General features: G+C 39.0%; 1 protein-coding gene across 5 annotated transcripts in view; it reads right to left on the reverse strand.

Annotated features, from left to right (window-relative positions):
• LOC109373985 (dystrophin-like) overlaps nucleotides 1-15,878 on the reverse strand; it is a 606,466-nt gene that overhangs the window by 230,049 nt on the left and 360,539 nt on the right. For all 5 annotated transcript variants that reach the window (XM_019628250.1, XM_019628248.1, XM_019628247.1 and 2 more), the window contains exon 11: nucleotides 11,465-11,543. In XM_019628250.1, the coding sequence (XP_019483795.1) occupies nucleotides 11,465-11,543 (79 nt within the window). The remainder of the gene's footprint in view (nucleotides 1-11,464; nucleotides 11,544-15,878) is intronic.

Below are 15,878 nucleotides of genomic sequence, written 5' to 3' on the forward strand. Positions count from 1 at the left end.
TGGAGGGCAGTGTCACTGGCCCTCATATGTGGGATCCGAACCGGGGCCCTCTGGCATCCCAAGCGAGTTCTTAACCATCGCGCCACTCGGCCAGCCCCTCCTTAAACCCTTTAAGCCATGCTCCCATCTCAGGGCCTTTGCATTCACTGTTTCTTCTCCTGGAACCCTTTGTCCAGCCCCCTCCCCCGCCCCCATCTGTATGGCTTGCTTCCTCACTACTCCACTCAAATGTCACCACCCTGACCCTCCCATCTAAAGAGTTCCTTTCCCCTATTACCTTTAGTCTGCTTTATTCTTCTTTATCAAAATTAACCATGACCTGATTGCCTTCTCCTATTCAAATTTAAGCTCCATGACAGAGGGATTTTCTTCATGTACTGCTGTGTCCCAAGTACCTAGAACAGAGTTTGAACTCTATTGGTCATTGAATAAACATTTGTTGAGGGACAGAATGCATCAATTCTTAGCTGGCTGCAAAGAAAGCAAAGCTCAGAGCTTTTTCAAGACATTAGAGTAGGCACTAGCTTAAGTTCTTTTCTATTGTATTAGAGTGGGAATAACCTTTAGAGTACCCAGATGGTCATTCAACCAAGGCATATCCTGCACCAATCAGCAAGATGTTAGATGCATGAAACTGAAAATAAAAGAGCAATGCATGCCCTTTACCCTCAGGGTGCTCACACTCAAACTCGCTTCCTTTTATGATCTATTTTACCAACTAGTGTTCCTTGTAACTCTTGCTTGTCACTGGTATGTATACTGCTAAACTTAAGGCATAAGGCAAGAGGCTGACGTGATTTTACACTGCCCCTACACTCCTCACCCATTGATGGAGATCATAAGGTCAGACACCTTAAATAACGATCCTCACTACATATATTGGGCACAATCATCCACCTCATTATGAAAGCAAGAGTAAATCAAATTACCCAGTGACTAGCATGAGCCTGTTGCAATGCCTTTTTCTCAGATGCTTCTAAATGTCAGTGACATTGACCCCTCACAGATTGGGTTCCCCTGGAAGCGGGCTTCAAGACAAAGTTTAGAGAGCAGGATATTCAGTAAGGTGTGCCCTGGGGATCAACACCTGGGGACGGGAGAAGGAAGCAGGAATGGCGATAGGGAGCAGGCAAGCTGGGATGCAGGCCCAGTGACAGTCTTAGTCAACCCCATGGGAGTGCTTGAGCTAGAATGCTAGAGTTCTCTCGAGTTGGGCCCAAACAGCCAGCTCTTTATACTTATACTCCTGCATCCATTAGGAGTTGCCATTGGAAGGGGGGTGATCTTGGGAGAGGCAGGTAAGGCCATTCCTGAAGAAACAGAGCTGAAGGTTGTCTGCTGAGGACACCCCTCTTCATTGAAGGGGTCCTGGGAGTGTAGAAAAGGAGTCTCAAATGATTCCTCAGACATGGGTCATTCTACTTAGTGTTCCATGTGACCCAATTGACATGGCCACCCATTGTCCAGGGGTTGGTATACAGGAGTGGTTCTCAACCAGGGACAATTTTGCTCTCCAGGGGACATATGACAATGCCTGGAGACATTTGTGGTTGTCAGAACTGAGGGAGGGGGATGCTACTGATATGTAGTGGGTAGAAGCCAGGGATGTTGCTGAACGTTCTACAATGCACAGGACAGTCCCCACAACAAACAGTTGTCTGGCCCAAAAAGTCAATTGTGCCCAGGTCAAGAAAGACTGGTTTACTGTCCAGCTTGTGGCCTAGGAGGTGGCCTTAATCTTAAATAGATAGTAAGGGGCTGGCTGAGTGGTTCAGTTGGTTAAGAGCTCACTCAAGAGTGTGAGCTCTTAGCAACAGGGTTGCTGGTTCAATTCCCGGTCCGAGCTGAGCTGCCACTGAGCTGCCGACAGGTGGCAGGATGGCTCAGCTAAAAAAAAAAAGATAGTAAGCAGCCGACCCAATCAGGTACTCTGTCTTGGAGGGTTTGATTGTAATACATAGAAATCTAGATGGTAGAGAGGTGGGGAAGTGAATGAGTCAGAGAGTGAAAGAAGAAGACAGAAGTCACGAGGCAGTAGAAACCACGAGTAAGGAGAAAGTAGGGAAGAGAGAGTAGCTATTATACTGTGATAGTTTGAAGTCGACAGCAGCTAAAGCATGAACAGAGAGAAGCAAACATATGCTTCATGGTGACCACTGTTCCCTGTCCTTCCTTGTTTCCATGTGTCCTTAAAAGACCCCTCATCACCTAGGCCTAGCCTTGCTCCTTATGGCTTTAAGGAGACACAGCTCATAACACAACAGTATCTGTAGTAGACCTGAAATCAAGATGATTTTCATTGCTGATATCTGAAAGTATATTGAAAAATCCAAGAGAATGGTTTTTGAACCAGGAACAGTTTATGTAAGTCTACAAAAGAACAAAATACCTTTTGTCCTCACCTCAAAGTTCTCACTGCAAAGTATTTTGTAATCCCAAACTGGTTGTGCTCTGAAAATGGAAAACATCCAAATGGCAAAACGAAAGTAATGATTTTTGCCCACAGGGATGTGATTCCACCATTTCTGTTGTGCAAAGCTTTATATTTTGGGACAGATGACAAAATGCTACCCTAGGCCAAACTTACAAATGCCTTCATTTTCTGGGAAGTGTAAAAATATGCCTTTCAGAGCCAGCATTCCACTAAAATAGTGCCCGTGTGCCATGAAGCTGATTCAGAACGATGGTGCTGGCCTGCCTTTCCTAGGTCGCCATGTGGCCCAGAGGAATCTGTCTTGATGAGGAAGATGAAATAAGAATGAAACAGGCGTTTGTTTCATCTCTGCCATGTCACCCGACTAGTTCCCTTGAAGGTATGTGAGGAAGGGGTGGGGGTTAGTGATCAAGCTAAATGTCACCACTTAGCTCTAAAGCCAGATTGCGAATGGGGTATCACAGCAGCTCCATGAAGTCTGGGACAGGTTAATGTTACTGGTGTTCCACTCAGATCCCCTTCACCCATTGGCATACCCATCTCCAGCTGCTATGAGTGTTAGCTGGTATGGGCCCAATGCTCCCAACTCCAGAGAACCTCCCTCAGTGAAACGGGAACTGCCTTGCTGTCCCCTACTCCCCAGAAATCCACAGCCAATGACTGACTGGCACTGGGGAGCCAAAGCCCAGCTCCTCTGCCTCAAAATGGGGCCAACTCTGTGGTTCAATGTGTGCTCCAGAGCTCCCTGTGTCAGCAGGCTGAAGTTGATCTCTATTTCCTTGCTTAGTTTTACTCCCTGACCAGCATTCCTGCACTTTCTCCTGCTTCCCTCACTCTTCTTCACCTGCTCTCCTGATCAATTACTTGGACAAGCATCTCCATCTAGGGCTGTATTCTCACAGAGCTTTACCTATGGCTAGGGTGACCAACCATCCTTGTATGCTAAGACTGAGGAGGTTTCCTGGGTCATGGGGCTTTCAGTGCTAAAACCAAGAGCATCCCAGGCCAACAAGGAACAGTGGTCATTCTACCTAAGGCAGATAGATATTGGGATCCTGAGCTTTGCCGTGGGGGACTTGGGTGATCTGAATAATATAAATAAATTTGGTAGTGTTCTGGTAAACCAGCTAATCAATCAATCAATCAAGTTAGCCTCGATTTGTAGTATTTGCCATTTTTTGTGGGGTAAGTAGTCCCACTATGGTGGATTTCAAACTACGAAAGGTCAGTTTAACAACCAGCTCACGATTTCTGTATACTTAACAATTGGATCTCTCAAGCCAGTATAAGCGAGCTCCAGCACACAAATTCCCATGGCAGAAACTGAGAACTTTCCTAAACTCAAATAAATGCATATATGGGACCAACGATGGTAAATTTTGTTACTAAGGATTCCTTGAAGCAAATCTAAGGCTTTATTGGAGAATATAAATTTGAGCTCAAGGAGAAAGGGCCATAGAAATAGGTTTTGAGAAAAGAATGTAATTATTATCACTGTGACTGCTTTTTGTGGGCATCTGAAAGGCTTCCTATGAATTTATGGAGGCATTACCAGCATCATTGATAGATTAGATGGCCATTTGTCCCAAATTCCCAAACACTCTGTGCAGCACATGACGGAAGCAATTGGCCCAAATTATTTTGCCTTGAGATTTTACCTGATAGAGAGCTTTAGGCTGAAAATCATCCCACAGTTGTACCTGCAAGCTACTTCCTTACTTTTATCATGATAGCTTCTTTAAGCCGAACTGAAGCTTTAAATGATTGGCCTACTCATATTTCAAATTCATCCATCCCCTGAGGATAATGGTAGCAGAGAATAGAGCACCGTTAAGTGAAATGTCAGCAATTATTAGATGTGCTTAAAGGTTTTCCCCCCTACCTTTTTAAACTAAGTGTGTGAGTAGGGGGAGGTGGAGGTGAAGTTTTGGCAACTTTCAAGATGGTAACAAACTTTTTAGCCTTACGCAGCAAGGGGAAACTGTAAACACTTGGATTACTTTAACAAGACAGAAAAGTTAACCAGGCATATGATTAAGGCAGTTAAGATTATAAAGCCTGCAGGAAGTAACTGAACAGTTCTTTCTTTTTACAGCGTCTCATAATCTGAGAACAAGATCACTCCATGAAACTCAAGCTTTTAAATTCAGAACAAATAGTAAAAAGGAAATTTGTCTTACGGAGTTCCACAGCCATCAATGGAGTTTAATGCTGCAAGAGGTCACTGGGTTAAAAGCTGGAGTATAAAATTTTTTACCTTTATTGTTTTTTTCCCATTATAAAAGTAATACCTGCTTATCACAAAAAAGTCTGCAAAAATAAAAAGAAAAACACAATAGTTGTTTGCATTTTGATGTATTCTATTTTCAGCCTTTTCTTTATGTGTACCTTTCTGCTGTTTCTATTTTATTTTCCAATATACTTGTGATAACATTGTAATTTTGAAGTCAGTTTTTTGCCTTGATATATTACATGGCATAGTAGAATGTTAGAAAAAGGACCATGCAAAGTTATGAATGCTATTAATCCTTGCTGAGAGGAAACGTAAAAGGTCACATTATTGTGTCTACTATGTGACAGTTGTTATGCAAAATCTCATGCTACTGTATATTCTCAATGTCAACAGGAAATTGACCTCTTCTTTTTTTGGGCATAAGACGATTCATTCTGTAAATGATTTTATTGAACATCTACCAAGTACCAGGTACCATGTTAGGCACTAGAGAATATCACTGTCAACAAGACAAAAACCATCCTGTCCTTATAGAGATTAGGGTCTATGTATTGATTATTCATCTGTTCATTATTTACAAAAATAACTATTGAGCTCCTGTAATGTGCAAAACTCTGGACTTTGTGATTAGATCCATGGAAAACATCTTTGGAAAATAGAGGAGCTACTTACACTGAGAATTAAACTCAAGATAATGAACGATACTTTCCTGTCTAGTTTGACTAAGATACTAAGTTATGCTTTCAAGTTGATAGTAATAACCAAAGTAATGCTAATGTTAATAGCAATCGCTTGTATAGCACTTACTATGTGCTAGGCACTATTCTAAGGGTTTTGCATATTAACTACTTGATCTTCACTAGAGCCCTCTGAAATAATATTACCATCTTTCATTGAATTCGAAACCCTGTTGGTCATAAGGTGCATTCTGATTACAGCACTGTTAAAACATGGGGGGGGGGAGGAGTGTGCCTTAAAATTGATGAAAAATGTTACTATTACCCCCATGTTGCAGATGAAGGATAAGGAGATTAAGTATCTGAGCCAGTATTTGAATCCAGTCAGTCTAGTTCCAGAGCCTGTACTCTTAATCAATATCCCATATGCCATTGGTGAGATGACACTTGGCCCAGAGGCCTTGAGAGAAAAATTCAGGCTCTGTAAATCAACGTAGTATGGCCCACACCAAGAGGCATAGAAGAGAGAAAATTCTGTGGCAATATCAGGTGGCCTAGGTAGTCGCTGGCCTGGATGTCTGTTCTTAGTGGGTAAGGCAGTGTGAGGTATGGCTGGGAAATTCAGAAACTAGGTTCCAGTTCCAGAGCCATTAGAACCAACCCTGTGACCTTAGTTGTACCACTGACCTTTCTGCATCTATTTTGCCATCTGTAAAAGGGCAGGGCTATAGCAGTTCAGTATTTCTCAAACTTTTTTGACTGCAACCCACAGAAGGAAAACATTTTACTCTGTGACAAAACAAACACACACACACACACACACACACACCCTAACTGAAACCAAAGTGTTAAAACAACACATAACCTTGCTTGTGTAAGGTACTCTGATAATTTCTAGTCCACTCTATTCCATTCCATTGAAAAAAAATGGTTGGACAAGTAACAAGTGACTGTATCCAGTACCTGCAGCTGGAGAAAAACAAGAAACAGTTTCATACAGCTAAGCTGATTCCTATGACCAGGACCTGACCTTTAGCTAATTTTAATTTCATTATAATCTCATTTACATTGCGATTACTATGACTCCCATCATGCATCTGACTCCAGGACAGTTCCAGAGGAACCAAATAAGCAAGAAAAAGCAGAAAACCAGGGCCCCGCCCAAAGAGAGAAGATGAATGAGCCACATAAATGGGACCTTATCAATTCTTGCAAGGGAGGGATAAAAACCCCTGATGCTGACTTCCTTGGGACTCGTTTTCTGAGTTCAGCCACACTTTCCTCTCAAGCATGTACTTTCATTTTCAATAAATCACTTTCACTTTCCTGAAAAAAAAAAGGTTGGTTGCAACTCATGAAACTGATTTCAGGGTTCACTAATGAGTAGTTTGAAAACAATTCATAGAGAAACTCTTGAAGTTCCTCTCTCGTTAGGCAATTCCACAGCCCACAGGGTGGACTGGGACTGGAAACCTCAGGAAAAAGAGAGTTGACCCACTGGTCTTAAAAATATTCATTTTCTTTTCAATTGGATCATGTTCTTACTACCTTCAGCAGAAAGTTCTCGCGATTCAACCATTTGGCAAATACCACTTTAGGGCAAAGATTTCCATACTCTGTTCCATGGCATGTTTACTGAGAAATTAACTGGTGTGCCTGAAAAAGGCTTCCATAGTCACATCAAGTATGCAGACAAGCTACTGTCTCTGTCCTCCTTTAGAGTCTCAATGTGTATTAAAGGCTCCAAGAATTCCAACAGGAAAGAAACTTCCTTATCTTTATAACCTAGTGCTTTTCCCAATCTTATTGACCCCAGAACTACTTTCAAGGGAGAGGTATTAACACCATACAGAACATCAATGTTCTCAGGAAGTTGGCTTGGAAATGCTCCTTTAGGAATTCCAGAACTTGTAAAATATTAAGACAACTGTAAGTTCTTTTCACTGTTACAGAAAGATTTCCACCTTTACCCAAATCTATAGTTATCCTTTTTGGTGAAAAAAGTAAAATTTAGAACAGAAGCCCAGAGAATTGAGGAAGTGGTCAGAAAAAAAGATCTTAAATTCTTTTTTAAATGGTCTTAAATTCTTGAAAATAACAAAAACATGGACAATTTTCAGACTAGTGTGCCAGTGAATACTATACTCCTTTTTTGGTCATTGATACACATCTATGAAGCGGCCGACACTGTACCTTCCAAATATATGTATATTGTAATACATACAATATATAATAATATTTTAAAATTATAATTAAAAATGGCACTGTTAGAATGTCTCCTTTTTGTTGATTTATGTTGCAGAAGTCAATTAGAAGTAGTTGAATATTAAATCTAGAATTAAAGGCAAGCTAGTGTCTATCAATAGATAAGGGTCATATTTTACAATGATTCTCTTCTCATTTTCTCTGATCCAAGATAAAAGAAACAACTTATTTAACAAGTAGAGATTGGGCCACCAAGAAGAAACAGTGAATACTTTTCTTTAGTAAAAGGCTGCCTCTCTCTACTGATAAAAAACCAAAGACAGCTGGTAATGTAATTTTCAGAGGTGTGTGTGTGTGTGTGTGTGTGTGAGAGAGAGAGAGAGAGAGAGAGAGAGAGAGAGAGAGAGAGAGAGAGAGAGAAAGGAGAGAGATGGAAACAGCATGTTTTGGGAGGGGGGGGTGCAGTTTGTGGCTCATCATTCTTTTTCTTCTTTTTTGGTAATTTCTAAACCTCCCAACTATTATTTCTAGTAACCTGGAAGCAAATTACTAGACATCTACCAATTCAAACTCATTTACTATGACCTTAGTTGTATTTTTTCAAACATATTTTTATTTGTTTTTGAGGGGAAGCTCTTTTTCTTTTATAGAACACAATTAAACAGCTGATAAGTGACTTCAGAGATGCCTTGCCTCAAATATGGTTTTAATGGTGCACCCAATTTCTGGTGCAACTTTCTTCAGGTCATTTGGCAGGCAGCACATATCAAAAACCTTACCAATGTAAATTTCATCTAACACAGCAGTTCCGTGTATAGGCATTTATTTTATAGGAAGAAGGTGAGGTGTTTATAAAGGTGTACAGAAAATGTTAGTCACAATTTTGGATATAATAGTGAAAAATTTGAAATAAGCTTAATGCTGAGTGATTCAGAATTCTTGGTAAATCTGGTACAGCCACACAAGGGAATACTACTCAGTCATTTAAAAAATTACTCTGGAGGGCCGGCCGAGTGGCTCAGTTGGTTAAGAGCTCGCTCAAGAGTGTGAGCTCTGAGCAACAGCAGTTCGATTCCTGGCCTGAGCTGAGCAGCCGTTGAGCTGCCAACAGGTGGCAGGATGGCTCAGCTTAAAAAAAGAAATTACTCTGTAGAGGAATGTCTATATACGCGAAAATATTTTTATTGTAGTTCTAAGGGAAAAAAAAGGTCATATAACTGTAATATGTCTTCATCCTTGTTTGGTTAATAAAGAAAAAGAGAATCTGAACACACACACACACACACTCACACACACACACACACACACACACACACACACACACACGCACAGCCTGAGAGAAAGACAGAAAGTTTATAAACCACATTTTTTCATAGTGGTTATCTCTGCATGGTGGAACTATATATAATTTTTCTTTCCCTGTTTGTATTCCACTTTCCAAAATTTCTTTTAGAGGCATATATTACCTTTGTAATTTTTTAAAAAGAGAGAACATAAAGAAACAATCTTTATTTAGTTTTCAGTCTGATTGTCCTATTTTGCAATTACCCCTTAAAGCAAATGGGTATTTTCTGATATCGGTAAGCAAAGCTTCTAAGCCTATATTGATACTCCACATGAGTATCCAAGAAATTGGTGACTTCTAGGGTTGGCTCCATTTATGCAGGTAGATCAGTGTCTTTATCAGTATCTGTTTCTTCAGGCCTGACACTTCTGGAAGTGGGCACCTGTGTGATATTGTTTGAAAGGTGTGAGGAAGCTCCACGTGGCCCCTCAAAGTTCTGTCCTCACAGCACAGAGATCATGGCTGACGTTCTACCACCAGAGAGCCATTCCTCAGGTATATGGCTTTTCACACTATTAAAATGCAAATAACCCAGAAGAAGTACACATTAAACTTTACCTGTCACCTGGGTTAAATGAGTATAACATATCATTTTTCCAAGAATAGGTTTTAATGGGGAAGACATGGGGATTCAGGTGGGGCATGCAGAAAGAATGAAGGATGAATGAATATATATGATGTCTGAGGAGTAATTAATATTCATAATAGTAATATTTTTATTTATGGTTTACAAGTCAATTACAAGTATGTTATTGCATTTAATCTCAATGAAATAGAATAGAATAGCTCCCAGCAGGACGACTGAAGCAGACCAGAGATTTAGAAAAATACAGAAGACATAATCTGCAGGTTTTGTAATTGTTCTAGAGCCATTCCTAGAAGCCATAATAATCCGACTCAGCTATGTTCACTGCTTTAGCCCACGTCTTTTTTCTTGGCACCTCCAAAGCATGTGTGATACTGTTCAAATAATTAACTGCATTCAAATAATAAGGTTAGACCCAGTCAGACAATAAGACAACTCCTCACTTAGCACATTATCGATGCATAACAAAAAGACAGGACCACCATCATCTAGGAATTTTTGTTCTAAAAGATAATGGCCAACTGGAGAGACACCTGAAAGCATCTAGTCAAATACTTTCAAATGTTTGTGAGCGTGGATCTTTCTATTAATCTATTGAAAGTGGCAAAGAAAGGACTAGAAAATGGCAATAAAGGAAGTCAGAAGAATGAAGGGAGATCATACAGAATTACTTCCTTTCTATAACATGTTTAATTAAGTAAAAGACAGTCTGCTGTGGTGGTTAAAAACACAGATTCTAGAGCCAACTTCTTGGGTTTGAATCCTGGCTCTACGACCTGCTAGCTGTGTGACGGCGTACTTCAATTTTGTCATCTTTAAAATGGGTATAATAATGGTTATCTACCTGATAGGTTGCTATATCTACCTGATAGATTACATTAGTTCATATTTGTGTGAACTAATTGCCAGGCACAAAGTAATTGCCTTAAAATGATGGTTAAACCTGCCTAATACTTGTGTATGACCAGAACAAATAATACCAAAATGTTATCATATGTTAACTCCATGTGGCAGAAGTATGGCTTTTTAAATACCAAAAAACCCCTCAACGTACAGTAAAATCTTGGATTGCAAGTAACCTGGTTTGGAGTGCTCCGCAAGACGAGCAAACATTTCTATTAGGTTGGTGCAAAAGTAATAGCAGTTTTTGCCAAAATCGCTACTACTTTTGCACCAACCTAATAATACATTTTATCTTGGTAAATGAGCGATGTCTTGCAATACAAGTAGTTTGTTTCTGGAACGAATTATGCTCGCAAACCGAGGTATTACTGTATATACTTTTGTAATGAAAGAAAGAGTGGTATAAGTGAACAACATCAGTCAGGAGAAAACAGGAGCCTGACAATCTAATATGAATTATTATATTAATAGGGTGTTCCACTATTAAACTTTCAGTTAACTAAGGCTATTCCTCTTAGCATTAATTATTAAAAATACAATGTTAATTAAGAAGATATATAAAATATAATTAATTATAAAAACAATTAATGAAATAGTAAAACTGGAAAATGAAAATAATGAATAGAGGTCAAGGATAAAAGTGATAAGAATAGTTAGGGAAAGGAAACATAACAGGCTGAGGTTCCAACTTGGAGGCAGGGAGTATTTAATGAATTATACAGAGATAAAGAATTATAGATTCACAGTAATAGATATTGAATTATTACATCATAAGTATATGCTAGCATAATTACCGGTGGTATGAAGTGAACTGCTGTAAGCAGAACTAAAGACTCAAAAATATTATCTAAATTAGCACTTGAGAATACATCGCAGGAAATAATTATGGATTAGGTGAAGTCTGGACAAAATGATCTAATTGGTCCTCCTCTTCCTAACCTTGGGAGTTCACCTACCAAGTTATCTTTCAGGATGATTTATGCCTCCAGTGCATTTGGCAGAGATGCCTGTAATTCAACTAATTTCTTAGCCACCAAGATACCATGAAGAGGTTAAACAATGAACGGTGACACCGACTTACTGGAAAGAAAGTGCTGGGACGTTGGGCCAAAGTCCCTGTGAGCTTCATGCAGCTGCCGGATGCGGTCCTCAACGGCCACCTGGGAGAAAGAGGAGAGAAATGATGTTCTCTCATCACATACAATGAGGAACAATTAAAACAATGTATCCTTTGGGTAAGATCTTTTGGGCCTCTAAGGCTAGAATGCTAAAGCAACAATTTATAACCCTGGTTTTAATATCTGCTTATTGTATATAGCCTCGAAGACCCATTTTTATGAAACCAAGGCTAAACAAAAAACATTTGCAATCTTGACAATGTTAAAAGGAGATTTTTAAAAGCACTCTACTCAATGACAGCCGCAAATGAACTACTGCTCCAATTAGTACCATCAAAAATGCAAAAATGCAAACTCTAAATTTTTCATGAAGAGGTTAGGGAGGTTGCCATTCACTATTACATTAGGTGACTAAAGGACCTCAGAAATGACATACTTTATCTTAGTCAGTCTATTGTTTTTGACTAATATTTTTTCAAATAATACTGATTGATAATTAATGGATCATTGAGTGATAATTAATCATTGATAATAAGTAACCAATACTGGATTAGTACTTAAATATCAAAGAAGTAGAGGCAAGGCTTAAATTTAGGGTAATTACAGGGTGGATAGTGAGATGAAAGAAATGTTCAGATTTCAGTTTTTAGTGGACTTCAAAATTACTGGAAAGTATATCTTTAGATGGCATGGAGTAAAAATTACCATTTTTTTTCTTGTTAGGTTATCTGTAACATATTGACACAGTATCCTGATAGCTTAGTAAATTCCACTCTGGGTGGGGGGAAAAAAGGAAGAGTTTTATGGGTGAATGGTAGACTTTGTCATCTGGCACTTTGCCAATCAGATATTAGTGGCGGCCCCACGCATCCTAGCTCCATAACACTGGATCTTGGTTTGGTTCTCAACAACCCATACTAAACTGGGGTTTGGTCAGTACCTGCCTAGAGGTACCAGAACTGGAGTGGGCTTGCTCCTTTGGTGTGGATAATTCCCAAGAGGTAAAAGAGATCTTAAATTTATCAGAAAAGTGGAGTAGGTAGTCTGGTCAAAAGCCAGCTCTGACTTTCCAAGATTCATCAAGTATCTCATATACATCTAAAACAATGTCTTGTTTTTCACTCTCTCCTTAGCCTTGCCCATCTTTGCTTGGACCAGATATTTGGAAAACCAAGTGGAGTTTCAAAAAAATGTAGGGTTTGCTTCATTGTTATGCACACAAAAGCATGAAGAACATTTCAAAGCTACCTCTCCAGCCTTACAACCCTGTACTCCCAGTTAAACTCTATCTGCCTGTCCTGTCATATTCCGTCTCATATAACATTTGTGTGACTTTTTTGTGCTGCTCCTTCTCTCTGGAATGCTCTTATTCTCCTTCTCTCCCAGTTCAAGGCTTTTTATATGTTTTTATGCTTACTTTCCAGTCCCCCAGGTTAGAAGTGATTGCTTCCTCAGCATTCTCATAGCACATGGTTTATACTTGGAGCACTTCTAGCACATCATCCATTTTAGTTATGTGGAGATGAGAATCTCCCACAATGGGTTGTGAACTCCTTGATATCAGGGACCATTCCTTGCTTATCTTTCCTCTCCATCCTCCCTCTTGCAGGATTTTGTGAACCCTGCACATCGTAAGTGGTGGCAAATCTTTGTTTAATGACTAGCTGACCAGACTGATTGATAAGTGTGTGTGTGTGTGTGTGTGTGTGTGTGTGTGTGAGAGAGAGAGAGAGAGAGAGAGAGAGAGAAATAAACAATGCCCACTGATGCTGAGTGCATATTGCATGTCCCTGAGTGAATAATCTTAACTTTTCTTATCAGTAAAATGGGGCAACAATATGACCTACCTTATAGAGTTCTGTGTGAATTAAATAAGATGATACATGTGCAGTGTCTGGCCTAGTTTCTGTCATGTAATAGTTGCTCAATAAATCTAACAGCAACTGTTATTGTTGCTATTATGGTTAATAAATGGAGAATAGGTTACAATGTGCAAGGTACCACATACAATACAAAAATGGCTACTATTTATTAAGCACTTTGTTCATGACAATGTGAATTAATTTTAGTCTTCACAATAACTCTGTGGTAGAAAGTAACATTATCTCTCCACTTTACTGATGTAGAAACTCAGGCATGAGAGGTTAAAAAACCAAACCAAACCAAAACAAAACTTGCCTAAGCTTAAGGAGTTAGTAAACTGGCAGAGCCAGGATTCAAACTTATTCAGTCTGGCTCTTGCTCTTAACTGCTACTTTACAGATTAAAGTTTTAAAACAGTATTGTGTAAATATTTCATAAGAAGCTCACCTTCTAATGTCTTTGTTTTTAATCAATTAGTGTTTCAATGTACACAAAATGTAGTGGGCTTATCTACAATGCTTTAATGATCAGTATGTTTTATGATCCCATGCAGGGTCAGTTCCTGGTCATGAAGAATGTGATACCGTAAGATTATAGAGAAGGATTGTAGAAGAACACATGCAGATGAATGTTTGGAATATGTAATTATTTCTAAATGCAGAATGGGTCATTTCATGCACAAATTAATAAAAATGAATGTGAACATTTGGGGGTAGGGAGGAGTGAATGAGAGGGCCATATGGGAGTGGACACTAACCAGAAATCTTTTCATATACTGAGAAAGAAAACCCAAGGGGAACACGCAGATGGTGAAGGAGTATGAGTACACCACACGCCATGTGCTCTGGCAATAATGTTAGTAGCTTCACAGGGACCATGTGGATGCAGCGTCTGAGTCTATCACTGGCCCTTGATCTCTGAAGGTTGTTTCCTTCTCATACAAGAAGAACTCTAGTGGCAGTTCCCAGTATACACCCAATGTTGTCAAGAAGGTAAAATGCAGTAAAAATTGAATTCCCATCCCTGTAACTCAAACTTAAGAAAATGCATGAGAGTGAGACTGAAACTAAAAATGCATCATGTAATGAAATGAAATATTCAGGAAATAGTCTTAAAATAATGAAAGAATTAAGCATAAAATATATCTTTTCACAAATTGTCTTTGGAGAAAGGTATTGCATGGATTGAATATACACTTGAATAAACAGATAAATAATTTTAAGAAAGAGAAAAATTTGAAAGCACATAAAATCCTTACAAATTGCAATTACTTAACAACAAAGCACTTACATGATACTGTATATAGAAAACCCTAAAGATTCCACCAAAAATTATTAGAACTAATAAATGAATTCAGTAAAGTTATAGGATACAAAATTAGTATACAGAACTCAATTATGTTTCTATACATTAATAACAAGTTAGCAGAAGAGAAAATTAAGAAAATAATCCCATTTACAACTTCATCAAAAAGAATAAGATACTGGGAATAATTTAACCAAGGAGGTAAAAGACCTATACTTCGAAAACTATGACACTAATTAAAGAAACTGAAGATGACACAAATAAATGGAAGGATATACCATGGTCATAGATTGGAAGAATTAATATCATTAGAAAGTCCATACTGCCCAAAGCAATATACAGATTCAGTGCAATATCTATCAAAATACCAATGGCATTTTTCACTGAACTAGAACAAATAATCCAAAAATTTCTATGGAACCATGAAAGACCCCATACAGTCAAAGCAAACTTGAGAAAGAAGAACAAAGTGGGAGGCATCACACAGCCTGATTTCAAACTATTCTAAAAAGCTACAGTAATTGAAACAGTATGGTACTAGCATAACAACAGACACATAGATCAATGGAACAGAATAGAGAGCCCAGAAATTCATACTTACGTGGTCACTTAAGCTACGACAGAAGGCAAGAATATACAATAGACAGTCTAACTGTAAAACAGTGGTGGGAAAACTGGACAGCTACATGCAAGAGAAAAAAAGAAACTGGACCACTTTATTACACCACATAGAAAAGTAAACTGAAAATGGATGAAAGACTTAAATGTAAGAGCAGAAACCATAAAACTCCTAGAAGAAAACAGGCAGTAAACTCTGACATGAGTCTTAGCAATATTTTCTTTGGATATGTTTCCCCTGGCAAGGACACCAAAAGCAAAAATAAACCAAAGGGATTACATCACACTAAAAAGTTTCTGCACAGTGAAGGAAACCATCAACAAAATGAAAAGGCAACTCATTGAATGGGAGAAGATAATTATAAACGATACATCTGATAAGAGGTTAATATTCAAAATATATAAAGAACTCATAGAACTCAACATTAAAAAACTCCAATTTGGGCCGGCCGAGTGGTGCGATGGTTAAGAACTGGCTTGGGATGCCAGAGGGTCCCGGATCGGATCCCACATATGAGGGCCAGTGACACTGCCCTCTACAGCTAAGATGCTGAACAACAGCTCAACCTGGAGCTGGGCTGCCGTGAGTCG

The sequence above is a fragment of the Hipposideros armiger genome, unplaced genomic scaffold (assembly GCF_001890085.2).
Source record: "Hipposideros armiger isolate ML-2016 unplaced genomic scaffold, ASM189008v1 scaffold_768, whole genome shotgun sequence".
In the NCBI taxonomy this organism is placed as follows: Eukaryota; Metazoa; Chordata; class Mammalia; order Chiroptera; family Hipposideridae; genus Hipposideros; species Hipposideros armiger.